Source organism: Ciconia boyciana, chromosome 11, assembly GCF_034638445.1.
Source record: "Ciconia boyciana chromosome 11, ASM3463844v1, whole genome shotgun sequence".
In the NCBI taxonomy this organism is placed as follows: Eukaryota; Metazoa; Chordata; class Aves; order Ciconiiformes; family Ciconiidae; genus Ciconia; species Ciconia boyciana.
This window is the reverse complement of record NC_132944.1, coordinates 22612213-22638964: the sequence shown is the minus strand read 5'-3', so window position 1 is coordinate 22638964 and position 26752 is coordinate 22612213. Positions and strand designations below refer to the sequence as shown.

Here is a 26752-nt window from a genome sequence, read left to right as displayed (position 1 = left end):
CACGTAGCAACTGCAGCTGGGGGAGTTGTGTTGACTCTTCGCTGTCATCAGATGAATCAGCGGCAAGTCACAGTCGTGTACGTCTGCAGGGAGCGGCGTGCCAGGAAATGGGTCACAAAAGTGGGGGGGGGGGGGGAAGGAGAGAAACCCCCCGAGAATTCAAGCCTTACTTGCTTGCTTTTTGCAGTTTGTTTTCTTTAAATGGTTGATAAAATCGCGTGTATCGGTACGGAGGGTGCTATCCCCTAGCAGCGTGCTCGCACGGCCGCGCTCCCGGCCCGGGCCGCCCTTCGCCCCGCGCTCCCGACGGCCGCAGCGCTTCGCAGCCGCGCAGGAACGACCCCCCCCGGCCCCGCGCTCTGCCGCCGCTGCCGCGCAGCTCCACGCTGGGCCGCCCACCCGCGGCTGCATCGCCCCCCGCCCCCCAGCCGCTGCCGGCGTCGCCTTCGCCAAGCGAGGGGGGGGGGGCTGCGCCGCCCGGGCGTGCACCCCGGCAAGGGGCTGCGCTCCCGCTTGCACCGCGGGCCCGCGCTGGTGGTGCGGGGGGGGGGGGCGGCTGGCGGCCCCGGCCCCGCACCGGCGCCGGGCGAGCCGCTCTCCTGCGCGGGCCCAGGTGCCGGGGCCGCGCCCCGGCCCACGCAGCGCCGCGACGCGGCTCAGCGCTGCCGCCGGGCCGCTGCGGCCGCGGCCCTGCCCCGCTGCCAGGTGAGCCGCGCTCCCGCGCCCGCAGCGCTGCCACGGCGGCCGCTCCCCGGCCCCGCCCGGCGCCACGGCCAGGTGAGGGTCGGCGCCGCGCGGGGCCCGCCGGGGAGGGACAGCCGGGCGTGCTCCCGGCCCGACCCCCGCGGGGCCGTACGGCGGGGCGCGGGAGGCTGATGCAGCCGAGGGCGTGCCGCTCCCGGCGGATAAAGGCCGGGCGGCGGCGCGGGGCCCGCGCAGAGCCGGGGAGCGGAGCAGCAGCGCGGAGCGGGCGGGCCCAGGCGGCGGGGGCGGCGGCGGGAGCAGCACCAGCGCCAGCAGCGCCAGCAGCGAGCGGGGCCGCCGCTGAGCGCCGCGCTCCCTCCTCGCAGGCGGGCGGGCGCGGCCGGGCGGGGCGCGGGCGGAGCGGAGCGGATCGCGGCGGAGGAGGAGAAGGGAGGAGGCGGAGGCGGAGCGGGGCCGCGCCATGAGCACGCAGGCGCGGGGCCAGGGCGGGCGCAGAACGGCCGATCCCGACGGCGAGATGCCGGCCACCGAGAAGGACCTGGCGGAGGACGCGCCGTGGAAGCGGATCCAGCAGAACACCTTCACCCGCTGGTGCAACGAGCACCTGCGCTGCGTCAACAAGCGCATCGGCAACCTGCAGCATGACCTGAGCGACGGGCTGCGCCTCATCGCCCTCCTGGAGGTGCTCAGCCAGAAGCGCATGTACCGCAAGTACCACCAGCGGCCCACCTTCCGCCAGATGCAGCTGGAGAACGTCTCGGTGGCCCTGGAGTTCCTGGAGCGGGAGAGCATCAAGCTGGTCTCCATCGGTGAGTGCATCCCCAGCGGGGGGGGTGGGGGGTGTGTGTGTTGGTTTTGTCTCATTTTATTGTGGCTTTTTTCCTGCGCCGGACCTTTGCCTTGCAGAGCGTGGACGGGCTCGGGGCACTGGGGTGCTGCCGGCCGGGCTCCCCGGGGCTGCGGGGCCAGGCGCGGAGGGATTGCTGCCCTTTCTTTCTTTAAAGAGCAAGCTTTGGGGGTGCAGCGTCGTGTTGGTCTAAAGCTGTGTGTGCAGTGTGTCCCGCAGCCCGGCTGTCGGGGCTGGCAGTGCTCTCCCATCCTCCTGAGCTTCTCTCTTAGTCGCTGCTTCATAGGCGAGGCTTTGCTTTCAGGTCTTTCCCTGAAGAAACCCAGTACCAGAGCATGTTCCCTCCCTGTGCAGCCAGTTTCCCTGGGTGCTGACCCCTCCAACAGCCCCAGCAGGAGATGCAGCCGGGACGATGCTTGCCCTGGCCCGTGTCGGTACCGGGGCTGTGGCAGGGTGCCGGAGCCTGGCTCTCGTGGGGTGGGTGAGCTGTGCGGAGATAGGTGCTACCTTAGGTGGTGTAGGAGAGTGAGGAGGCTTTTCTTGCTTGCCAGAGCCCAGTAGATGATGCCAGCGTTCAGATTAGCGTGGGCGCTTGCCTAAGCGCAGTTGCAGCTTTAGAACAGGATTGTACTTTCTCCTTAATCTTTCTGCTGTGGTAGGTCATGGGTAGAAAATGTACAAGGACCTCTGCTAACGCCAGGAGATAGGTGGTTTGAGCTAATGCCCACCCTGGCTGGCACTAGGTTTGACTGTCCATGCCATACTGGAGGGTGCAGTTGCTAGATAACTGGTGGTCTGCTCGGGAAACTAAAGCTGTTGGCATGCACGTCAAATTGCAGATGATCCCTCAGGAATGCATGCGGTGACCGTTTTGGGAATAGCTCAGGTGTGGCCGCAACGCAGTCTGTAAAGCAATAATTTGAATGCCTGAGAGATCTCTGGGAAGGAATGTGAATGCCTTTTCTAGCTCTTTGCCAGATAACTCTAATTACCGCCTCCTGATGACTCTGGCCTCTCTGAATTGCACAGCTGAATTTGGGTGAGTGCAGCTCTGCTCAGTTGTCTAAAACTCTTGGCCAAGGTGAAAGCTGTTTCCCTTCAGAGGCTTTAGCTACGATAGCAAGAAAATAGAAACTTTGCAGTTTGGGAGAGACCTGGCCCTCTCTGGAAGCCTGTGGCTGGGTGGAGTAGATGGGTACCCTGTTGTTCCTCTCTACTAATGAGTAAAAGCAGCTTTGGACAAATGGGGATTGTTGGGTCCCGAGTGGCTGATTATCCTCCTAGGGCAAAACAGCTGATGTACTTGCAGCTGGGAATGGAGCTGGTGCTAATTATTTACTTAGAGATGCACTCCCTTTGCACACAGTGGGGTTTGCGTTGCAGCTGCTGACTCCTGGGCTGAGCTTGCTTTTGCTAACGTCGGAGCTCACCTTTCTGCTTCAGCCACTGCAATAGCTCCTCACCGTCCACAACGCTAACACCAGCCCAGCGCTCCCCTCCTGTTGTATTGTTTGCCCAAGAAGAATGCTACTCCAGCTGCCTTCCTATTTGTCTGTGGGATTTCCCGAGGGCTGCGGGTTTGGGAGATCAAGGTTAGTCCGGTCAGGCCTGGCTTCCAGTGACTTCCTTTCTAGAAACGGTGCTGCAGCAGCACAGCTCCCTTACAGGATTAGACTGAGCTGCAGGGTGGCCTTAATAATTTAAGACACGTCTAACTCTTGCAGCTTACTTGCATTGTGTTGGCTATTAAAAAAACAAATCAAAAAAATCCCCAAACACTGAAAAAACTTGTAGTTGAAGTTTTGGGAGAAGGGAATGGCCATGGCTGCTAGCGCCTTTGCCATATCACAGCCTCTGCATGAAGGGGTATACAGCTCCATCCGTGCTGTGCCACCAGAGCTGGAGCCAAGTGGTAGCACAGGAGCCCTACTGTGCAGTCCTGGGTAAACCCAGCCGCTCCTGAAAAAACATCCTGAACTCGCTTTCCAAAAAAGACGTTCAAAGCGAGCCGTGCGGTGCTCCGCTTGCTTGAAGGGGCTGAAGCCCACGCCACCTCTCCTGCAGGCACGGTGTCGGCTGGGATTGCTGCCTGTCCCTATCGTGTTTCTCCCTGCAGGTTCTGAATAACATGGGGCTTTCTCTTTGTTTCTAGTTTTTAGTCTCTTCTTTTGTGTTGCTGAACAAAAACGGGGCCATTATGGGGCCTGGAGCTACGTACCAGTAAAGGTTTTTAGGTGGAGAACTTTTATGACCAGGTTGGTCTTTAGGGCCTGGGGTGTTTAGGGCCAGCTCTGAGCCAAATCAGCTGGGAAAACCTGACAGCTGCAGTTGCTGGATTTCTGGCATTAATAATGCCATCAGACCTCTGCTAAGTGGATGCAGTGCCTGTTCCAGTTATTATTTAACTTCCAGGAATGTTTTGGAAGCCATGTATTATGGCTCAGCTACTGCTGCTATACTACAACCACACTTTTAAACTTTTTCAGTAGCAAGCTTTTGGCATTCAATTTTTGACGGTTGGAATAAGTCTGCCTATACACAGAGAAATCAGTTAAATCGATAGTGTTTGACCACAACCCTTTCTGGATGCACAGTTAGGAGTCCAGCCTCTCCTGCTGCTGTTACCCCTTGTTTAGTCTCTGCTCAGTCTCTTTGGTAGTTTCAGGATGCTTTTCTTCTGGTCATGAAGTGCCTTCCCTTCAGTGCAGATTTGACTGCATGTGTGGTCTATCATAAAAACGGCCATAAAGCACATAGGTGCTTTGTGCCATCCAGCAAAGATGGGATTGAAAGCTCTGAAAAAGCTGCTGTGAGGGCAGGTGACTTCAGAGTCTTCTGCTCAACATGAGGTAGCTGCTGTGCTACTCAAGTGTTAAGTCTAGCTTTTTTTTGTCTGCTAGACTGAGATAATTGCGGATTCCTGGGTGCTGAGTGGCATGTGGCGTGACAGGCGCTGGGGAGTAGGACGCCAGGAATGCAGAGCACAAGGGCTTTGCTCTTGGCCAAGGAGCCGATCAACTCTGCAGATTACTTTCTACCGGCACCACATTGTGCCTTGGTAAAAGCCGTAGCAAGTGGCAGAGAAGGGGGGGTTGAAGCTAATTTGGCACTGAGCTTGCCCCTAGAGACCCTGATAACAGGCAACAGGGGTCAACTGATTTAGCTTAGAAACAGAGGAGTTCGGTGTCTGAAGCCTGGCAGGTGGCTTTGGGCTGTGACTGGCCAAGTTGCACCCAGGCTTGCAGCCAGCAGGTCCTAGGTGTGTGCTCTGGTGCTGCTGGGTGCCTCTTGGCAGCGGCCTCGTGGCTGATGCTCACCTGGCAGCCCTGTGTCACTGGCAGAGGCAGGCTGATCAGAGTCAGATTGATCAACCTGGAAAACGTGCAGTTTCTCTTTGCCGGGTTGCGCTTTCGCCAGATGAGCGAGCTGACCTGGCTAGCCTCGCAACTGCAGGATCTCAAGTGGCAATGGAAGTAAACGGATGGGCAGGGGCAGCCGGGGCTGCGTGGCAGCTCTGCTGCCATTGCGCTGGGATCCGGTGCCAGCCACGGCTACAGTTGTGTGGTTGGTTTTCAGGTTTGTCTTTGTGGTGGTCCTGAGTCCCGCTGCCGTGCCTGGAGGAAGCTGAACTGTGCCAGGAGGGAGATGGGTGAGGAGAGTTGGGGTTATAATCGTGGTCTGTTGGTACTTGCCTCGTGGAGTCTTTGGTGGTCTTGGGATGTCCCAGCTGCAGGCGTACTTCTGGAAGGGCTGTGTCCTTCTGACTGAGCCTAACCTGTGTGTCAGGTAGGGTTTTGGTTAATGACCGAGTACTTGATGCATGCACTGCACCCCTAGCGCAGACGTCCAGCATGCTCTAAAGATGAAAGCACCTTGAGCCATGAGTCTCAGTACCTCATGGGAACCTCATTTTAGGAAAATAGTTGAAAGCCAACTTTCTTCCCTAGGCTGTTGATACACTGAAGAGTGACAAAGCAAATCTTAAATTTCTCGAGGAAGATTAACCTCTTCTAAAACTTGGTAAATGTGTTGTCCTGTAATGCCTAGAGCTAGGTGCTTGAAAACTGAAAAAAAGGAAAAAGTGTTGTTGGCCTGTATACGCTTAGGGTTTCTCTCTGTCTCACTCCAGGTGCCATTAACACATCATAAGGAGGTAGTCAAAATACACTTGCATTTTGTCTGCCACTTACCTGTGACTTCCCTGGAGGTTGTTTTCTGGAAAATATCCAGTGTGTCTTGGACGCAGGTTTCTGCTTCTTGGAAATGTGACACTTAATCCTTCCCCTTGAAAATTATTTTTGATAGACTGGCAGTGGGCCTCACTGCTGGAGACGGGAGGTGGCTTCAGTTTCTGAGGGTGGTTGGTCTCCTCAGGACCTTCTGTTCCAATAGTTGGACTGCTGGTCTAAAGAAAAAGTGGCTTTGCATGAGCCATTTGCTCCAAGTTACAGGAAACTTTAAGGTAGCTTACACAGACTGTTCTTGCATTCTTTTACATATGAGCGGAAACTTGTAAAGTGATCAAACTTCAGTAAAATTACTTGGGACCAGTTAGACTAATGTGCTAAACAGCTTTTTCATTTAAGGCACTGAATGCTATGCCAGCTATTCAAGCAGGACTGAAGTCTTAACTGCTCCATATTCTAATGCCATGTCCTGTATTGACTTACATGGGGATGTTTAAATCTAAATGGGTCAGGATAACTCTTTTCCTAGCCTACAACTGTAATCTAAGAACGTGGTTAGCCTTGTGTGTGGCCATGCTTCTGCGTTGCCAGTATTGTTCGGTGTCTGCTCCAAGCAATGGGAAGGAAAAGAATGATCTCCGAATCCCCCAAGCTGCAGAGGAGCTCTGTTTTCTCTCTGCCCCTCAGAAATGGAGTTTGGGCAGCTAGTTTGGGACCCGAACAAGGGCCTGCCAAGTTTAGACCACTAAGACATGCTAAGCAAGCACACCAGAGCGAAACAGCGCGTTGCAGGTGATGCTGGTGTGAACAGACCTCTGCCGTACTGTGACGCTTGCCACGTCTCTGCCACCGGCATCAGGGGGACCTGCCTGTGGACCTGTCTTCCGTTACTGCCTGGCGTGGTACACGGCTCACGAATACGGCACCTGACCTGTAAGTCACTACAGTAATGAAGATGCAAAGCTCAGCGAGCCGGGGTTTGGCTCTGTTGGTGCTTGGTACCGGTGTGCCTGAAGAGCCTGTCCCAGCGGCTGTTGCGTACAAAGCGTCGAGCCTGACTTTGGCTCTTGGCGAGGTAGCCAGGCTTTCTGTAGAGAAACTCGTAGGTTCCTGTGGGATTTTCTTGCTTGTTGTGTGTGTACTCTGATAGTGCCGGGGGTCCTGTTCCAGAGCACCCACCCGTGGGGAGGGGGAGTCACCTCCGTGCAGGTGCCCCACGGTAGTGATGGGCACGCAGGGTAGGTGGAAGTAGGTGAGGATGTGTTGCTGCAATCTCCTTGGACTTGGCAAGAAAACCAGAATTGGGTGTTCCAAGCGTGTCTGTGCTGGAGGAAGGAAATGCTGTCTAGCTGAGTGTTAACTGTTGCGGGAAGAATCCAAAACAAAATATATGTAGAAAAGGCTAAGGGAAGGCACTGCCCATCGTTGTAAGGAGATCTGAGCAGTCTTTGCTACGGCCTTCGCTGTAGGGCACTGCTCTCAAGGCTGAGCTCGTTGCAGGCTGAGTTCATGCTAACGGTGGGGGGGAACAGGTAAGTGCCTTCATGTTGTGTTTGGAGAAATGAGAGTAGCAGTTTTCATGAAAATACCGTGTCTGTGAAACCTGTGCTAGCTGCCCCTATATCTTGTCTGGATCGCTCTAGTAGCGTGTGCGGTAGAGGTGGATACTCACCCACCCTTCTCGCAACCGCCGCCTGGGTGGGGTGAGCAGAGCTACCCTTGCTCTTCCTGGGAACTTGACCTTGGTTCAGAGTTGAGTCAACCGAGATCTGAGGTTATCTGTTCAATGGGCTAAGCGAGCTCTGCCTGTTGACTTGGATTAATGCAATGAAGCCTGAGTATGGTTTTTTCCCTAGGTCTTGCTTCTAGAAATTTGGTGCAAATTTTTTTCCCCACAAGGCAGAAGTTTCTGTAGCTCGCGCTCCTGCCTGTTTGTGTTCCTCCTGAGGAAGGAGCAGTGCTCTGTAATCTGATAGGGAAGACACTTTCTTCCAGGTCATCATTAGGAGAGAAATCCTAGTTCCTGTGCTTGAAAGCCTTGCAGTGAGTGTATGTTGTATCACAACCAGATGGTTCTCTGGGCTCTGACGTGGTCTCCAACCTGTCTGTGAGCCTCCCTCAGCTTTCTGTCCCTCCTGCAACTAACCTGGAGTTTTGGAGGTGTCTACATAATACCTGGTACATCATAGTGAGGACTGGATCTGCTGCGGTGGGCTTTGGGTTGGGCTAATGGATTGCAATTCCTTGTGTAAACGCTATTCTGCTGTAAGCAGTTGAAGTCTAACGTCCGTAGTGAGATGTACGCAATGTCTAGTTCCTACTGTGCTAGTACATGGCAACTGTAATACTCGCAACCACTTCAAGAATAAACCGGATTTTTTTGTGTTGGCAAAAACAAGCTAGGCCACTTCAAACAACAGGCAAATGAGCTTTGCCCAGGCTCCTGGGGAAGCAGGGGTTGCTTTGCACGTCCTCCCTTGTGCTGAGTAACACCGCGGACTGCCCTGGAGCTGCCTGGGACTGGGCAGAGGACGGAGCAGCTGAATCCCGTCTCCCCTGGTGTGATGGGTTGGGGTTGTTTGGACCTCCTGCTGATACTGCCCTTGGAAGAGAGCAGCCATGGCTCTCTAACAACGGTCTGAGAAGCGTGGCCACACATACAGCGCACCGTCCGGCTGCTAACAGGACGTTTCCTCTGAGTCGGATAGATGATGGTCCTCTGCTGTACCTTACAACTCGCAGAAGCAGACAGCTGATCTAATGGGAAGGGGCCAATAAATACTGAAGGCAATCTCTAACTTTAAAGCATAAATTCAGCTGATATGTCGGAGTTGTTTTCTCTGGGTCACTGAAATATAGCAAGTTTTACTGATCAGGCTGGTAAGTTGGTGGCAGAGCTTTGAACATGCAGGCTGGGATCTTTCTTGCAAAGGGACGAGGTGTTTTCATCTAACAGCAGCAGCAGGTTGCATTGTTACACTGGTAACCAGTGTTACCCAGTAATAGCACAAAAATGGCTGTGGGCTACAGTGACATCACAGGCTGTGGCTCCTTCTCCCTTGCTTCAGGGCATGCCGTAAATCATGACGGGTTAATTTGTCAGAGCACTGAATTACTCCAGCATGAGCTGGCCAGGCTGCGTGGCAGCACGGCTCCCAAAAGCTGGGTCCTGCGAGGGTGAGGTGGGCACAGACAGACTGCCACGCTGACACCCAGCCTGCCTGCTGCGAGGGAAAAATTGGGCAAGGGCTGTTGCAGCAGAGCGTCCCGGCATCGCCCAGACGCCTGCTAGCAGGCAGTGCTCGCATGGCGTGGGTGCCGTGCTGAGCGCCCAGCCAGAGGCTGTGAGCAAACCTCTGCTCTCGCCGCGCCGTTGGCGAGGCTCTTGCCGTCTTCTGCAAGCCTGGGTGGGGTGCGAGCGTTTGCAACGCCGGCCGCAGGCCCTGCGCGCTGCCGCTCCGCTGCGGAGCAGTAACTGAAAGCAGTGGAGCCACCCTTCCTGCTAGCCCACGGTTGGTGCGTTTCCACCCGCTTTTTGTGCTGAAATCTGGGGGGCACTCCAGACTGCCTGCCTGCGAGAGGAGCTCTGGGCTGAGCTCGCACAAGCTGCTCTGAAACACCACTTCCTGTGCCTTGCAGAGGTGCTGCGAGCACATCTGGACCCGCGGCTGCTCCAGCTGACCCGCGGTGGGACGCCGGCGGCCGGCTCTCCTCCACGGCTCGCAGCCCACAGCGACTCGGGCTGCCCTGGGCGCTCGCGGCTGCCTACTGCTTTTGATTAGTCTGCGGCTGCTCTTGTGAGGAGACAATGTACGTGTCTGTGTTTCTGAGCCTATATTAAAGGGCACTGTCGCAGTTGGTGGGCCTAAAACGAGCCGTAGGTGGCAACTGGTGAGCTGTGTTAGGCAAACAAGCTTTGAAGGGCTCCTCTGGAGCCCTGCAGCAGAAGGCACAGCGCGCTCTGAGCAAACACCCCTGATATGTGCATCTGGAGGTTATTCAAACACAGAAGAGGAAGCACTGTTCCCCTCAGCTAGATACGAACGTGCTCTATCCGTGCTTCCTTTAATTGGTATAATTAACTGTTTTACATTCCCTTTTGTTACAGCCACTGTGCAGCAGTAGGTGCAGCAGTTTCAGTGGACTTCCCGTAGGTAAATACTGGCAAGCCAGGCCTCAGAGCTAGCTTAGGTCTCAAGGCTAAAACACTAACGAGTACGTCTTGGAGGTGACCTTCACCTCTGTGCAGATCCTCCCTTTATTACAAGGTGAGTGGTAGCAGCAGGTCCCTCTGGGCTCCGACCCCAGGGGCGAAGAGCCCGAGCTGGGGGGTCTGCGCAGGTCCTGCATTTCTCTGATGCGTCTCCCTGGCTGGGAACTGGCGGCGTGACAAATACACCTTGTACCTCTAGTGGTGTGAGACACAAATCTTGGATTAATCTGACTGCGTTTGATCCTCGCTACAGAACGGGGAACACTGGCTTGCTAAACGAAGCTGGTGTCCGATTGTCATCTCGATGGTGCAAGATATCAAATATTACTTCACCTTCATAGCTAGATGGTGCATTTCTGTAGGGTTTCCTTCTCTCTGCAAGACTCGGAGTAATTCTTCTTGTCGGTCTCCCAAATAATCCAAAGCCCGGGCACCTTTGAGCCTGCTCCAACACCTGGGTGCTCCTACAGAGCTGCTGTTCGCCGGTGTCACGCTAGCCGCAGTGGCTCTCTGAGCAGTTGTCACTTGCTCAGACACGGCTTGTTATCAAATTCCCCTGGGGGGGAAAGAGTTGGTGTCTGAACAGACTTAACATGCTGGCTGTGGGAAGACTTAGGATGCTAATCGTGTTGTTTCAGCTTTGTTCCGGCTGTTGATTAACAGTGTGGCTGCATGCAAATATCTGATAGCTTATGTAACTGCTTGAACAAGATCAATGATCTAATTAAAAGTCAAATGGAAACAGCTTTAGTTGTCTCTGAGGATTATTTCTTTTGGGTAGCTCTTTTAGGCTTGTGGTAAAAATGCATCTATGAAGAAATAGAAAAACTAGGCTGGTGACGGCTAGGAAAGCTTGTGGTGACTCTTGAAAGGGCTGTGACTTGCAGAGCCACAGCCCGAGCTCAGCCGTGCCGGGCACTGTGGCTGTCAGATGGCAGGACAAAGACATGGGGGCTTGTAAACTGTGACCACAGGACCCTCTACAGTGGTGCCATCTTAATGTTCTCTTAATGCTTCGTAGTTATGGAGTCCTGTGGTATCTCGTGCTGGCTGAACAGAGTTTAACACTTAACGCAGGATGCAGCATGCGTGCTGGACGACTGAACAGCTACATCAAATATGGGTGGCCAAAGGGAGGAGGGTTACTTGCCACAGCCCAGAACAGCTGCCATCAGAGGAGACCCCAGCTGGCAGGGGTGGGCTGTATGTTGATAAAGCAGCTCCTATGCTAATAATACTTCCCTGACCTAACCCGAGTAGTGAGGAATGCCAGCTCAATCAAGTCGCCAAAGGCCAAGTGAGATGTCTACTTGAGGGGCCACAGCACCAGGCTACCGAGGAGTGCCTGCAGATGCCCGTGGCCCCGAGCTGCAGCGTGCCCCGGGGCTCCCCGGAGCTGTGCAGAAGCAGGCGTGGCTCATGGGTAGCCAGTTATACTTTTTGCATCCAAAAAAGTTAGGAAAGGCTGAGAGAGTCTTCCAGTGGTTCAGGTTCTCCCCCAAAATGTCAGAGTGAAGAAGCACTGACTGCATTCAGCTCGCTGCCGCTGTGAAACAGGGCTGGCTCAGCCGTGTCCTTTGTGCTGTCACACGGGATGATTAGTGGCTGCTAAGCGAGCATTACTGAGCACGCTAATGACTTGCAGACATCTGCAGTTATAGAGATAGGAGCATGTGAGACTCCTGGACAAGGGCATTGCAAAGACCTTGTCCCAGGGAGTTAGCCACATCGCTGCCAGGATCCTCACTTGAGGATATCCGAATATGCCGCTTTCTGGGAGGAAACAGTTTGGAGCTACCTGGCGAGGGTCAGCTCACGGAGGTGGCTTGCTCTGCCGTGAAGGCACCAGGAGCAGCAGACTCCAGCGAGGAGCTGCGAGTTCAGGCCCTGGAAACAGTGGAGATGTCTGCGTTTCCCAGGTGGAAACCTCTGCTGAGAGCCCCGACTCAGCCAGGTTAGCCCCCTGAAGTTATGGCATCAAACCCTGCTTCAAGAAATCTACTTCAAATTTCGCTGTGGTTTTGTAGCCTAGCTCTGAGCTCAGTGTTTAAAACTAAAGAAATACCTCTTCTGATATAGATAGATAAATAACTGAAGAAAACTATGTACCTTTAACAGGTTTTTAATTGCAAGGAGGAAAAATGAACTGCTTCACGTGAAGTGCTGCAACTATTGGTTGAAAACACTGCCTAAGGCAGAGGAAGCTTAAATATTTTAATTAACCAGCTTTATTATTTAAACATAGGCTTTAACAAGCTGCAGAATATTTCATACTCCATCTGTAAGAAAAGTGGCTCAGGCTTCTGAAGCAGTGCCTGGGCAGCAAGAGTATTCAAGCCCAAATGTCGAAGCTGAAAGGAGCAGCCCAGTCTTTGTCTAGGACAAACACCTGTGGGGCTTTTGTTCTGTCTGGGTGGAGGTAATAGCATGTTACTAAACAATTTTCATGGTGAAATGGAGGAATTGATAACAAACGAGGTGGCCTAACGCTGTACCTAACCTGGTAGGTATCTGGAAGGGGCATGGGAGATCAGACAGAGCAGTGTAGCTTGCAATGTTGCTGCAACTATTCCAGCTCTAGCAAAATTGCCCCTGCAGCCAGTGCTTTATTTTTTTGTGTTAAAAATGTGAAATACAATAGGCTTGCAAATGTGAACAATGTGAGACTGCAGATTAAAAATGAGATCTTGCAGCTGGTGAGGATTTGGGTAATTGCCTGCACCCTGCTCAGTCAGCATGTGTGTGGTGGAGCGCCGTCCCTGGGGACTAGGGAGAGAGCTGTGAGCTTGTGAAGTTTGGAAAGACTTGCGTGAAGCCTTTAGTTGGAAGATTCGAAGCTCAGCCTCCGGAGAGGAAAGGTGGTATCCCTCTGAGCGCTGGCTAGCTCGGAAGTGCTGTTAGCAGCCAGAGCCTGTTCTTGCCAAGCAGCTCCTGACAAAGTTGCATTAGGCTGATGGTGCCAAATGAGCAGAGCTGCTCCTGCCTCCTGCTAGGAGCAGCCCGCAAGGGGGGGAGCGGGCGACGGCTCCCGAGCAGAGCCCGCGCATGGCACAGGACCCAGGGTGTGGGAGAGCGGGGCCGGGGCTGGCCAGCCGGTGGCAGCCAGCCTGAGCCGGGGGCCCGCGCGCTGCCTGGAGCGATGCGAAACTCGCACATCTGAAGCGAAGCTTGGCTGCGCGGTGGGCGAGTTTGGATGGGAGGAGAGGGTATGCGGTCTGCGCGAGCACGCGTCACACAGCTGCGGCTAATATGCGCTCAAGCTGTACCATTAATCCTGTATGGTCCTCTTTAAGGTGCTCAGAGACCACCCGTGCAGGCTGTGCCTCTGCAGATTCGCCGCCGCGCTCCTGCTGGTGAAGGCTCCTCTCAAAAGAGGTCTGTCTGATAGGGGCTGCCACCGTCGGATGAATTACCCGGGCCGCAAGCCAAGCGTCTATTCCTTGTGTTAGTGGCTTGTAGCTGAAACCGTATAAACAGAGCACTCTCCTGTGTGGGATGTTAAACACACGGGGCGTAAATCGCCGCCGTGCAGGGGCGAGCCTTGTGCTGTGTGCAGATGGAAGTGTGTTTACTGCTGGGGTGCACAAGTATACAAAAATACGTTCAAATGACTTCACTGCTTTCTCCATAAAGAGGGGAAAGCTGCTTCCTTCAAGAAGCAGCTGCACAACACTGAGTACGTTTTAAGGATTGACATTCCGGAAAGGAAGTCGCCTTCCTTCTTCTTGGACAGGGATGGTCGTGGTTCTGAGTGGAGGGGAGGATCTGTGTCTGTGTGTGAAAGCTCATGAAGAATTAACATCTAGCTGGCTTACACACAAAAGCATTAAGACATCTTCATAGGGGTCATGGAAAAGCAACAGTGCCTGCCAGGGCCGCAGGGCTGCAAGCGGCTGCACGTGTTGGTAGCGACCGCGCAGCTGCCCCGAGCGTCCTCGCTTGGTGCCGTCGGCCCCCTCCTGAGGGGCACTCGCGTGGCAATGCCGCGGCAGCGGCCGGAGCTCGGAGGCAGGACGACGGCCGATTTCAGGCGCTTTGCACCGTCACGGCAGCGCTGAACGGCAGTGGCCTGGTGAGACACGTTCTGGTGGCAGCGTGTGGGTGTGGGGCTGCTTTGGGTGCTGTGTCTTTATGTTAAGAGCGTGCGCTTGTGCCTGAGTGTCAAAATGAACCGTGGAAAAGGCTCAGATGTTGGAGGGAGATTTCCAAAGCGGCTGTTCCTATCTGCAGCGGGGGTACAATTGCATGTTAGAGATTAATTACCTTTCCTATTGCTTCTTAGGGAAATGATAGGACAGAGATACCTGACCTGCTGATAAATTCTGGAATAACTTTGTCACTAAGGCTACAGAGCACCTGTAACAGGTGCTTAAATGCTTCCAAACAAACCTGCGTGGAGCAGTGCTGTTAGGTGCTCAGAATCAGAGGCTATCAAAACTGAGACAAACCACAAATCTTTTGCATAGCTACAGTGACTGGCAGGGTATTTTCTGATGTGTCACCAACCCCAGACCACAAAGTGTGCTCCAGTGCTGAGCTCTTTAGTGTTGCAGCGTGGAGTGGAGATGGGTTGAGCCATGCAGGGCTGCGTGAATGGGGATTTCCTTCAAAGAGCCCTGTGCTCAGGGAATCGCAGTCAGTACAGCAATACTGGTTTCAGATGGAAAAACTGAATCTTGGTGTATGTTGTGGCCAAGGATTTCCCCAAACAGTAATCACTTCTGATAATTTCTAATGTGTTGGTTTTGGCTTCAGGAACTCCATCCATTGCAGCTTTCGTGCCTGGCGTCTGCTGCACAGAAGATGTTACAGCCCTATCTGAATGGGCTCATTTATCTCGGCAGGATTTTACATGCTGTTTCTTATAACTATCTTGACCTACACCCAGTGTGAGTAAACACACTCTTCAGTAACGCAGTTTGTCGTCTGGAAACCTCTGGATTACTCATTGCTCTTTGGCCTTGCCGAGGCGCTTTTTTTTTTTTTGCAGCCGCATCTCTTGTACCTTTTCCATCTCCAGGGCATGCTGATGCCTGAGGATGGACCTTCCTGTCGGTCCCCTGCGCTGAAGCTTGGTAGCCTTCCTTCAGCAACGTAAGACCCAGCACAGTGCTAATGACTTGTCGCCTAGGGCCTCTGCCAGCCCCTGCAAGGTCATTGCAAGAACTAGCCAGGTTTTTAACCTTGATGCAACCTGAAGTGACCTGGTGAGATTTAGGATTACCTTAATCCTGCAGAGATGGTTCCAGCACTCTCATGCTTCAGAGACAATTTGTGGTTTTGTTGTGTTACACTGGCAGAATTCTGACTCTACAGCCGCGTTTATCGGTTCAGCCTTGCTGGTCAAGGCTTGGCTTTCTAGCTGTGTAAGCACCTGATACGTTGTGAGGAGGTGCTTTTTTGTTTGCATGCCGTGCATGAAATAACCTTGAGTTTATCAGACTCCTGGACAAGTATTTTGTGCTAAGCTTAGGCAATTTTGCATTTGACTAAAATTTTAATGTCTGTCTTAAAGTGAAACTTGTTTCCTGTGAATTGGGCAGTGGTGTTGCTGACTCGGGCGTAGCTGCCCGCTCTGATGGGAAGGCGAAGCCTTGCTGTGCCATGGCAATAAATGCGCTGACCCTGAGGAGCAGAGACCTGGCATAGGATCGTTCCCCGTTCACTCCCATCCTGTGCCCAGAGGAGGGAGGTGTAGCTTGTGTCGTGTCTCTTGGTTTCAAAAGCAGAGCCAAGCATTTCTCAGCAGAGTGTGGCAAAGGCAGGAGGACTCCTTCCCCCCCCCCCCCCCCCCCCATCATTTAACAGAAATCCACTTTCCGGCATGGTCGCTCCTCCCTGCAGGGACTTTCCTCCACCACTCATTCCCGAATGATTAATCAACACTCAGGCAGCTTCCGTTGCCCTGTCCTCACCGCTTCCCGGTGCTTCCCACCTCTGGCCTTTGACTCCAGGGCCGCGGGGGCGAGCGGCGGTGTGGGCGCAATCCTGCAGCCCTTCCCACGGCCCGATCCCACGCTGCCTGGCCCTTCCCAGGGCTCTCCCAGGCAGCCTGTTGCCCACGGGGTCGATGCAACCGGTCTTGGGGGTGCTGCCAGCCATGCCGTGCTGGAGGACGGGGCACCGCTGCGTCACCCGGAACCGGCGGGAAGCAGGAATGTCCCGGGCGGGCTCGGGCTCCCTTCGCACGGTGAGGCACGAAGGGGTTGCAGGCCCGTTCCTGCCCCAGCCGCCCGGCTTCCGCTCATTTCTCCCCCGAAACGCAGAGCTTCGCGGTCGAGGGCGCCGAACTCCATCCGCTGCGTTCGGCAGAGGCAAGCGGGAGCCGCGGTGTCCCGGCCGCTCCCGGGGCCGGCACCGGAGGGGCGGTGGGATGAGCTCAGCAGCGGGGAATGCGTTTTGCTGGGCGCGAGGGGGGCCGCGCTCACAGGGCCCATTGTCGGGGCGGTTTTGGCAGTGATGTCATGGACGGCGGCGTGCCGCGGCAGGCCCTGCGCACGGGAGGGTGGCCAGAGCCCGCTGCTCCCTCGGCTGTACGTGGAGGGTTTACGAGAGCGGGGAGCGTTGCGGTGCCGCCTGCCCCACGGGTGCTCGGCCACGCCGGTTAACGAGCCGCGCCGGGGTTTGGGGGTTGGAGCGCGGCGGTGGCACGCTGGCGGGCTGCCCCGCCGAGCTGGCGAGGGGCTCGCTCGCTGCGAACAAAGCAGCACTCATGGAAACTCGCTGCTGTACAAAGGCTGAACATTCAGCCTCTTTTCCTGCCCCCGAAAAGGATCTCGGATAACTAGCGCGGCGTTCCTGCGTGCAGCTCGGCTGGGTATCTGCGCCGCGGTCCTGCGGCCGCGAGCGGGGACCTGCTTCCAGAGAGCAACTGGGTCTGAAATAGCCGGTGTGAATGGCAGCTCTTAGTCTTGTGTGTTGCATCCTTGCTCGCTCCCGGCAGCGTGCAGACCTCCTGCTCGTGGTGGGGATGCTCCCCAGGAGCGCTGGCCGCAGGACTCGGCTGTGTGCCGACACCTCCTGCCTGGGGCTGCTCTTGAACATCCAGACGTTTGCCTTCTCGTAGCCATAACTTGGTATATGGCTCTTAAGGCAAGAGCAACCCTAGGTGTATGCAGGCTGAAAGTATTAAGGAATTTGACCATAAGCCACCCGCAGTTTGAATTTTTTCCCCACCCACCCCAACAATTCCTAATTTTGAAATTCTTGACTTCTCCTTCCAGCTCCCTTGGGTGTTTTCAGTTTCTCTTGGACAAGCTGGGTTGGTTGCTGTTGCTGTTACACTGCTGGCTTAAACTTGCTTCGTGTTATGCCTTTCTCTTTGGGATGTGAGACTTAAGTGGTCTCTGGGTGCCCATTAAGAAGTTGGGCAGAGCTATTTTAGTCTGTATTTCACTCCTGTGAGCTCCACTGCTTTGATTCTTTTTATTCTTTTCTGTATTAAAAGTCTGTATGGTTTTTTTTTCCTTGCCAAACCTACACTGAAAGGACTGGATTTGACCTTATTTTTACAGTTGCCTGTTCCACCTCATCAGAGATCCTTTCCAGAGGCCCAACATGCACTGGTAGACAGTACAGGGCGATGGATGCGATAGTGGCCTGAGGGTGTCTGACTGATCCAAATGGTTTCAAATCCACTTAAAGTAAAAACTATTGAAAACCTTGGAATTGTAATGTTTAATCTCTCAAATCCTAAGATAAGTCTCTCAAAGGAATCTTACTCTTTTTTTTTTAATAACCAGACACCCCGGTAAGCATGTAGGGAAATGGTTTCTGTCCCCTTGCAAAAAAAAAAAAAAAAAAAAAAAAAAAAACCAAAAACCAAAAACCCCCCAATCAAACAAACAAACAAAACACCCCAAAAAACCCCCCTGACATTTTTTCCCCTCCTCCCATCTGTGCCCAGATCAGCACTCCTGTTCTTAGAACCCTCCAGTGAAATGGCATTCCTCCTCTGAAAAACTCACCTTGTACAAAGCTTAGGGGATCTGCTGTGTAGGTGGTGCATCACCTACGCTGCCTGAAGACACGCTTCCTCGGGTGACGAACGCGCTGCGGCCCGTTGGTGAAGCTGACCGCTGCCTGCGTCTTGGCAGGGTGCGGGAGCTAAGCCGGGAGCAGGTGAGGTGAAAGCCCGCTGGTGTTCGGGTAAGCTGGATGCCGAGGAACAGCTCTCCGAAGGGTGACGGCACTGACTGCAAACGCCGCTGCGAAGCGGAGATGCGGTGGGGCTGGAGCATGTTTCCGTCCGAGGCTAGCAGGTCACGGCTAGGAATCCACGAAGCTGGCTGGAGTTCAACTGCACCGGTGCCAGCTCTGCAATAAGCACAGCCTGCGCTTTCGCTGGGTGAGCCGGTTGCACGCGGCCAGCCGGCAAGCTATGTGCCGAGCCCCGAAAAGCTGCGAGGTGGACCTGGGCTTAATGGTCACTGGGGGAAATGCTTGCGGTATGTTCTCAAAGCACAGAGGAACCCATGTAATTGATGTAAAGACATATTACCCCTACAAAGGATGTCACTAATGTCTTTAGCAGGCGCGGTAAGGCTGTGAACACATACTGTACGCTTCAGCAAAGAATTTCCTTAGGCAGCTTGCTCACTCCATCTCATCTGCACGCTTCTGTTTGGCATGCATGCAGTGTGGAGCAGGGCTTTGGAAGAGCTCGGTTCAGTGTGGTGTTTTCACTGTTGCAGAAGATTAAGCCCTAATGAGTGCTTAATTTTTCAGTCCCCCAGTTGCTATAGCTGTTTAACAACAGGTGAGAACAGTTAGAGGTGGGGAAGTGCTCAGAAAGTTCAAGACACCAGGATTTAAAACTCCAACGGTCTCTACATAAATGATCCATAACTGAGATGAACTTTGTGTGCTATACAAAATTCCTCCCATGTCTGGAAATAGGGAATAAGGGCTGTTGTTGAGACTGCTCCTTTGTTTTGTGTTAAGGACCGTGCATTTTGGGTTCTTCCTCCACATAATGCATAAAACAAAATTGTGAATGGGGAAGACATCAAGATTGGAAAGGGTGACCGCCTTTTAGAGAAGCTGGATGCAAAGATCAGTGCTGGTTGTGGCAGAACTTCCACGTGTGAAGATCAACAGCAAAACTTCAGAGATGACTTCCTCAGACTGCGAACAAGCAGCGTTGACTGCAGCCTCAGTCAAGAAACTGCTTCAAAAGAAAAATTCACTACTCAAAAGCTGCTTTTTCAGTCCTTCATTTGTTTCACAAGGCTTCGCACGGTCTCTCTGACTAGCTCGCGGAAGCTGTCTGCTGCGGGAGCTTATCTTGTTTCCACTAATTGTCCAACAGAAAATGACTTGCGGCTGTGCTGGGGGGCAGAGTTCAAGGAGCCTTGCCGCAGTTCGGGCAGTGCTTGTGCTGGATCTGAATGCAAAGCAAACTTGCACGTGAGCAAAAGATACTAGTCACAAACTTGTTTGTAACACTGGTGGGTTTTTTTGAATTGCAGAAGAATTTAGTTTTGAAGAGACCTAATGAAGGGGATACAGTTTGAGCCATGTAGTGGGAGCAGGCCCAAGTTGCTCAGGTTGCTCGAGGCTGTGTCCGGTTGGATTTGAGTATCAGAGGATGGAGACCTCACGGACGGTCTGGGCTTCTGTTCCAGTATGCGACAGCCCTTATGGAGAAGACTTTTTCCCTTTTTCCCCAAAAATCTGCTTGGAATTTTCTATGTTGCAACTTGGAAACCCCTTTGAGCAGAGGAGCGAGGGGACTCCCAGTCTGTAAGATCTTATTTTGAATTTTCTTTTTTCTCCTCCGGAAATAGTCCTTCTTCCAGTATAGAGCTGACTGAAACAAAGAGTATACAGTGGGCTGGGAAAGAGCCCAAGAAGGACAAGTGAAGCTGTTCTGAAAGATGGAGGAGGCCACAGGAATTTCTCTTGCAGCACTAGCTCTTGAAATCAAGTAATGATGGATTGTAAGTTACAAATATTCTTAAAGATCTGAAGATGTCTAAAACTAAACTGTAACGTGCCCTAGGCTCTTAGGCTAAAGGCAAAAGATGCTGAATTTACTTAGCCATGGGTATTGTGACTTCAAGGCCCTAAGACGGCTCCATTTAAAGAGCCAACACCAAGTGAGAGGTCTCGCCATCCTGCTGGCGTTGGCACAACGCTCCGGGTGGAGTTCAGGGGTCTCTGCTCAGGAATCGGTGAATCGCCAAGCTTCCCATCAACGCCAGGATTCAGTTCTGCTCACTCCTGGGGCAGCTCCAAGCACCCAGCAAATACAGAGCACCCAGCCCTGCAGCGTTGGCTGCTTCCGCTCGGTAGGCTGGGAAGTTTTTCGTGGCCCAAGCCGTAAAAATGACACACGTTTGTCTCGAGGTGGCCGCATTGCTGGCTCGGGCTAGTCACGCTGCTGGCTGAAGACTAGGCACTTGAACGTCTGTCTCTGTGCTTTAAGGAGTGTGATATTAACAGTCCAAGTGTAACATATCGTATTAATATTTAGTATAGAGCAACAATTATAAATCAGCTTGAGCAGTTAAAACTTGGTTCCTTTTCAAGACTGAGACTGATGGCGTGTACTGCCGTCCTATGGAATTGCCATAATCCATTCTTTGGGCTGGTTGCCACTTGGTTAATAGGATAATAAAAGGGTAAGAATTACAATCTAGACTGAGGTGTGATGGGGGAAGCAAACGAGCTCTGGTTCAGTCTGTTTTCCTCTTCACCCTACCAGGCAGCCACTTAAATCCTAATAGCTGACTAAGAAGCAAGATACTCCTACATAAAACTTAATGTTGTAGGCTATATATAGGCTTTTTTTTTTTACAGAAGAGTGAGTGCTGGCTTGTTCGATGCTGGTGTTGGTTCTGCAGAACAGCTTAGGTCTCATGGGCAGGTTTTCCCCAGCAGTCAGTGCGGGTCCTGCCGAGCTGCGTCCCGATGCCGGGGCCGCTGGGCTTCTGCCTGCGTGCAGCTGAGCAAGGGCTGTGTCTCGCTTCGCAGCTGTAGCTATTTTGTTGACATTGGATTGCCATCGGGTACTTTTAGAGGAGGAAGGCAAGTTAGAGTTGGGGTAACTGGAGTTAAAATGCACATTGAACAGTGTAGGTGGGAATGAAGGTTCCTGTTAAAGCCAAACTTGAGTGTTTTTGCTTCTTGCTGCTTCTGGACTGTGTGTCCAGCCGTGATAACTTGCAGACGGTCTAAAAGTGCTCATCTAACAGCATTCACAAATTTGGAGTCTGCAGCTGAGCATCAGCAGGACTTGCATGTAGCAGCCCAAAACCTCTGAGTTCTAATGGGGAAAAAAAAAACCAAAACACAAACAAAAACCAACCCTCACCCTTTGGCTGTTCTAGATGGCACCTCTAAAGTTGGTTGCCTGTGTTTCCAGCTGAGCTGAAGTCCTCCTCAGTACTGGTCTGGGGCAGGCGAGAGGTCCTGTGGCACTCCAGCCATGCATCCTGCTTTACGCCTGGGCTCCCCACAAAAATGCGTCCCTTCAAAGTACAAGTCGAACGGCCGTCGGCAGGCATCCTGCTCCGCGGCCCGTGCGGTGGCGTGACTCAGCTCTGCGGGGACTTTGCTCTCCAAAGCAGGCATCTCCTACCAGGCACAGAACCAGTGAGCGAGTGCACTCTGGCACGCGTGTGAGTGCATCTTGCAGATGTTGACATAGGTGTTGTAACGTGAATAAAGAAAATTATGCAGATGACCACGCTTTCTCCAAAAAAAGGTTACATTAAAGCTGTCTACAGTGGTGCTGTAAAGAATTTGTTCTATCTGAACTCTCTTGGCGGATGAGATACGACAGCTCACTTCCTCCGAGCCGCGGGAAGGCGGCGATCAGCGGCTGTCGCCTGCGTGGAGAGGGCTCCGTTAATCTGCGGAAACTCGCCTGGTGCTGTGGAGTAAACACGCGCTCTCCGTGTCAGCTGCAAGCAGACAATTTGTTCCCATCTCCCTAACTCATTGAAGCTGAAAGGCAAACACTGGTGATGGTGGAGGCGCATCCTCGCGCTGTGGTTCTGAAGCACTGACCACGACAAGCGTGCATCTCTACGTTGTAAATTTACTGTGAGCTCCAGAGGAGCAATTGAGAAACGTGGCTTGAACGGCTCTGTAAAGCTGCAAAGTATAGATTGTGTGAGTAGTAAGTATGCCTAAAAGTAATTTTTGTAGTAGGAGAGCAGTTTTGCAAGATGTGCTGTTCACGTAACCTGTTTTCCAGCCTGGGATGGACAGAAAAAGGGTCTTGAAGCAGACCAGGGAACGGGGGGAATCCAGTGGAAAGCCAGCCGAGCTGGGGTACGCAGCAGTGCCTGCAGTAATGATTGGTGCTTAAGTGTCACTGGAAACACTTTTTTTTTTTTCCGCTGTTCCAAAACTTTGGCAGTATTACACTGGCAGTGTGCGCTTGGAGCTGGTGGGGGACGCCTGCAAATTTGGCTGTATTAAGAAGGTTTCAAGGTTCTCTGGGCCAGCTCTGTGCTCCTTGTGCAGGACCTGTTAATGGATGCTTGTCTTCCTGGGTGCCTCGTGCATCTTAATGCCCGAGAGACCTCGAGGAGAATGCATTGAATGTTTTTAGTCAGTTAATTAAAAAGACAGCACTAAAGCGGAGGCTTTTATGGAGAGGCTGAACGCTCGGGTGGAGCCGAGCTTTACACCAGCGCTTGGAAGCCAGGCCTGCTTTGGGCTGGACTCTGGCCTCTTCTTGAACCTGGAGGGTCCTTTTATATTGTGATAGAGATGGTGAGCCCAGGCGGGCCAGGGGCTGAGCTGCCGGTGGGATCCCCGTAGCTGGGAGCGGGGTGCCTGCGGGAAGGGTGTGCAGACAGCTCTGCTGGGTGCTGATAAGGTCTCCTGTCCTGCCCAGGAGTTCTTTTCCCTCCCTCCTCCCCACCCCAAATGAAAGCAGACAAGCCCTCCTACAAGCAGGCTTGGAAAAAATTACATCATGAGATCCCAATGCCTGTCAGGAAGCCGGGAGGCTGCAAGAGCCTGCTAGCTCTGCTAACAAAGTGCAGTCGCGGGGATGGCACCAGCCCCGGGGAGGAAGAGCCGTCCCGTTCCTGCGGTGGCCTTTTCCTGTCATCGGGGCAGCGGCCCCGCGCCCGGCCTCTCTGGACGAGGCTGATGAGACGGGGTATTCTCGCTCTCGATGCGAAGCTGTTGTGTGCACGGGCTCTTTTTTCCCCCGGTCAAGGACCGCTGCCCAGCCGTGCCCTCGGAGATGGCGATGGGGCGCTGGAGGAAGCTCTGAGCACGCGGCCGGTTGCTGCAGTAAGCAGAGGGCATCCGCATATAGACATTATTTATGCGCTGTAAATACAAAGCGGGCCGCTCTTTATCTCGAGTAACTTGCGCGTAGCAGCGTGCTCGAGGTGACTCTGTCCCGCTGGCTTTCCTCCCTGGGAATCTGGATGGCTTTCTGACACGAGCTTACTTGTAGCACACTAGCTCATCGCTGCGTCCGCTCCAGTAAAAATGCCGATGTCAGTATAAAGCCGCAACCGAAGCTCGGAGGCGTTTCTGGCGCAGGGGTGCGATGGCCGGCAGTACGCTCCAGCGCGGCGGTGCGAGCGGGTGGTCCGGCCGAGGGCCGCGGGTCGGAGGTGCCGCAGGGAGCGGGCGGGCAGCGGGGGCTCGCACCGACCGCCTGGTTTTTGCACGCTGCAGCCCTCAGTTCCAGCTTGCGGAGCTCAGGCACCGTGGTGAGCCTGCCAGCAGGGCTTTGGGTCTCTCTCATGTAAAATGCAGCTCTTCCTTCTGCTCTGATACAATTTCTTTCGAGAAAGCTTTCCCTAATAGCTTGTAAGGGAGCGTCCTCCCTCCACGGCCCAGTTTGCAGCTCAGCTGGAAAGAGGGGGGAAATGCGTAACAGCAAGGACTGTTTAGCTGTCGCTAGGAGACACGCTACTGACGCGATGCAGACTTTTACCTTGGAACCTGTAATTAAAACCCAGTGGGACTTAATCACCTCCTAGCTATCTATCGCATATCTCAGACTGGATGTGAAATCAGTGAGCAGTCAAGTGGCAGACACTTATCAGAACCCTGTAAGATTAGTCAAAACCGATGTTAAAAAAAATCCAATACAAATAAAGCCTGGGTAGAAACTAGACATGAACTATCCAGAAAGGCCAAACGCCATTCAAGGTCTGAAGGTACAGCATTATCTGTTCAGGACATACCGCCCTATTGTGAAACCGTGTAAATATTAACCACTTCGCCTGAGCATTGGGTTAAAGGGAACACCCTGGTGCTTACTGTTCTTGGCCACTGTTCTGTATAATCGCTTGTTTTGAAAGTCAGGAGATCTTTTTGTATTGATTAGATGGTATGGGGTTGCTGCTGCGTCTCTGTAGCTGAAGAGGAGCAAGTAAGGCGTGCCCAGCGGATGTTGGGCATGGTGAGGCTTGCCTTGGAGGGCTCTACCTGTAAATGCTCTGAATTTGAACTGGAGAAGGCCACCGAAGCATGGAACGCTTTTCCTTTGCTAGCTAGGACTCATTAAGATCCCTGTGCAATTACTTGGATGGCATCAAAGTGAGTTTATACCGCTGTAGTTGTCTTGACTCCAGCATCTGCTCTGGGAGCTGGAGAGCAGACAAAAGCTTCCAGGTCACTTGTACCTTCTCTTGACTAAAAAGGGATTTCTTTAGCGGTTTTCATTGTAGTGGAGAAAAGAACAGAAAAACGCTCTGCTGTAATGTGTTGCTGTGAATGAAAGGGTCGGTCAGGCTGGGGGCATCCCGTAACGTGCAGAACATCCCTGGTTTGGTTGAGCCTGGACAAACTGGAGCCGTTACAAGTATAATGCAACCTGAGTAGCAACTACAAGCTCGAAGGGAGTGCATCTGACCCGGGACTCGCTAAAACCAAAGTAGATTGCAAGAGTATTCACAAAACTGTAGACGTCACTTCATAAGGCCAAAGTGATGCAGAAAAATATCCTGCCCCTTCGGAGACCTTCTTACCACAACCTGACTTAGTGCCCAGCTGCATGGCGTGTCTTCAAGTAGAGCTGCGGCATGACCACTGTGGTGATCAACTTTTCCTAGGCTAGAGTGTGACACGGTTTTGCTAGAGCTGGCTTTTCCTTGTCTTCCAACTCTCAGTTGGTGGTGTGGGGGGATGACGTTTTGTGCAGGCAGGAGTGTGATGGTGCAAAGGATGCCCGATGGACCTCCGCTGCCCGCTTTGCCGTTTGTACCCAGGCCGTGATATATCCGGACTTTGTTCTAATTCCGAACTCTGGCTTTGCTGGACTTCATCATATAGTGCTTTTTTCTTTTGCTACCTTTTTTAATGCAGACTGTTGATGTGTGTGGGGAGGTACATTTGTGTATGTAAACGCAGTTTCCGAAATGGTGCTTTAGGTATGTCTTGGGGTATTTTGCCCCTGTTGGGATGCTGTTCTTGTGAACTCCGCTGCATACTGTTTGGCCTCTTTCATGAGATACAAATGCCATTAAAAATACCATGTGGCAGTTATCATCCAAATGTAAAATACCAGGGATCTTAAAGTGCTGATTCTCCTAAGCTTAATGTTATAAAGCTTCAAGGGTGCATCAGAACACCCTTGGAGAGCACTGAGCTCCCAAGGCAGCTGGGGAGCACCGAGTCCTTGGACTCCTCTCTTTCCTCCCGTCTAACGCAGGGCATGAAGAATGGTGTCGCTGCCTGAGCAAGCGCCTGCAGTGACCTGGGTCGCTGCTCTTGTCCTTGATTACCTGGGCACGAGCGCAGGCACAGTATTTTAAAAACATGCCTCTTTCCTTTAGGGTGGGAAATAATCAGATGTATGTCTTTTGTCTTCCAGATAGTAAAGCCATAGTTGATGGAAACTTGAAGTTGATCCTTGGCCTGATATGGACCCTTATCCTCCACTACTCCATTTCCATGCCAGTGTGGGAGGATGAAGGCGATGATGATGCAAAGAAGCAGACCCCTAAGCAGAGGCTGCTGGGCTGGATCCAGAACAAAATTCCTTACTTGCCAATCACGAACTTCAATCAAAACTGGCAGGATGGCAAAGCACTGGGGGCTCTCGTTGACAGCTGTGCTCCAGGTGAGTCCTTTGCTCTGATGGTCAGTGTGTCCTTGCTCGCTCTCCTGGTGGCTGCTCTGCTGTTCCTGTGGGAGGAGGTTTTCACTGCCGAGCTACAGATGGGAATGAGGCTTTCGAGAAGACCCGAGTCCAAAGAGGCCAGCTGTGGGAAGCAGCAAGTTGTAAACGACTTGGCCAAGAGAAATACTGGCCTAAAGCAGAACGTGTGATTGCATTATTGGAGGCGCCACGTCTAGGCTTTGTATTGGGTGCAAGGGACAAAGGCGCAAATGCTGGCTCCTAAATGCAAGAAAGGCTTGTTCCCACAGTGAGTGCCAACAACCTTTCAACTTCAGGGCGCAGCAGGAGGCTTCATGTGTTCTCCTGAAATAGGATTGCAGAGGGAGCGCAGAGCAGCCAGAAGCCGCACGCTACCTGAAACTTCAGCGTTTAGCAAGCTAAGGCTGTGCTTCTTAAGGCGAGTAACGTGATGAAGTGTGAAAAAGGCACGGTTTCCTCACCTTCTTGTAAAACAGCCTTGCTAGTGCGATTGCTGGTGTTCATCTAATGCAATCTGGGGTGCTATGGCAAGCAGTTGAAATTTTCTTTTCCAAACTTGCTGCAGGAGAGCCAACGGCACATAAAGGATTGCTAGATGTGTTTGTGATGAATTTAGAGTGGTCTCTTGCGCAGCTTAAATTTAAAGCAGTGCAGTTGCATAGCTTTTCAGTCAGCCACACGTCTTCTGTTGACAGGCTAGGTGGGTGGGA

The 26752-nt window shown here is 53.0% G+C and overlaps 1 protein-coding gene across 5 annotated transcripts in view; it reads left to right on the top strand.

Moving 5' to 3' along the window:
• The first annotated feature begins 1150 nt into the window (after positions 1-1150).
• The window catches only part of FLNB (filamin B), a 74579-nt gene continuing 48977 nt past the window's right edge, over positions 1151-26752 (top strand). For all 5 annotated transcript variants that reach the window (XM_072876240.1, XM_072876244.1, XM_072876242.1 and 2 more), the window contains exons 1-2: positions 1151-1514; positions 25755-26003. In XM_072876240.1, coding sequence (XP_072732341.1) covers positions 1166-1514; positions 25755-26003 — 598 coding nt within the window. In that variant the 5' untranslated portion in view covers positions 1151-1165. The remainder of the gene's footprint in view (positions 1515-25754; positions 26004-26752) is intronic.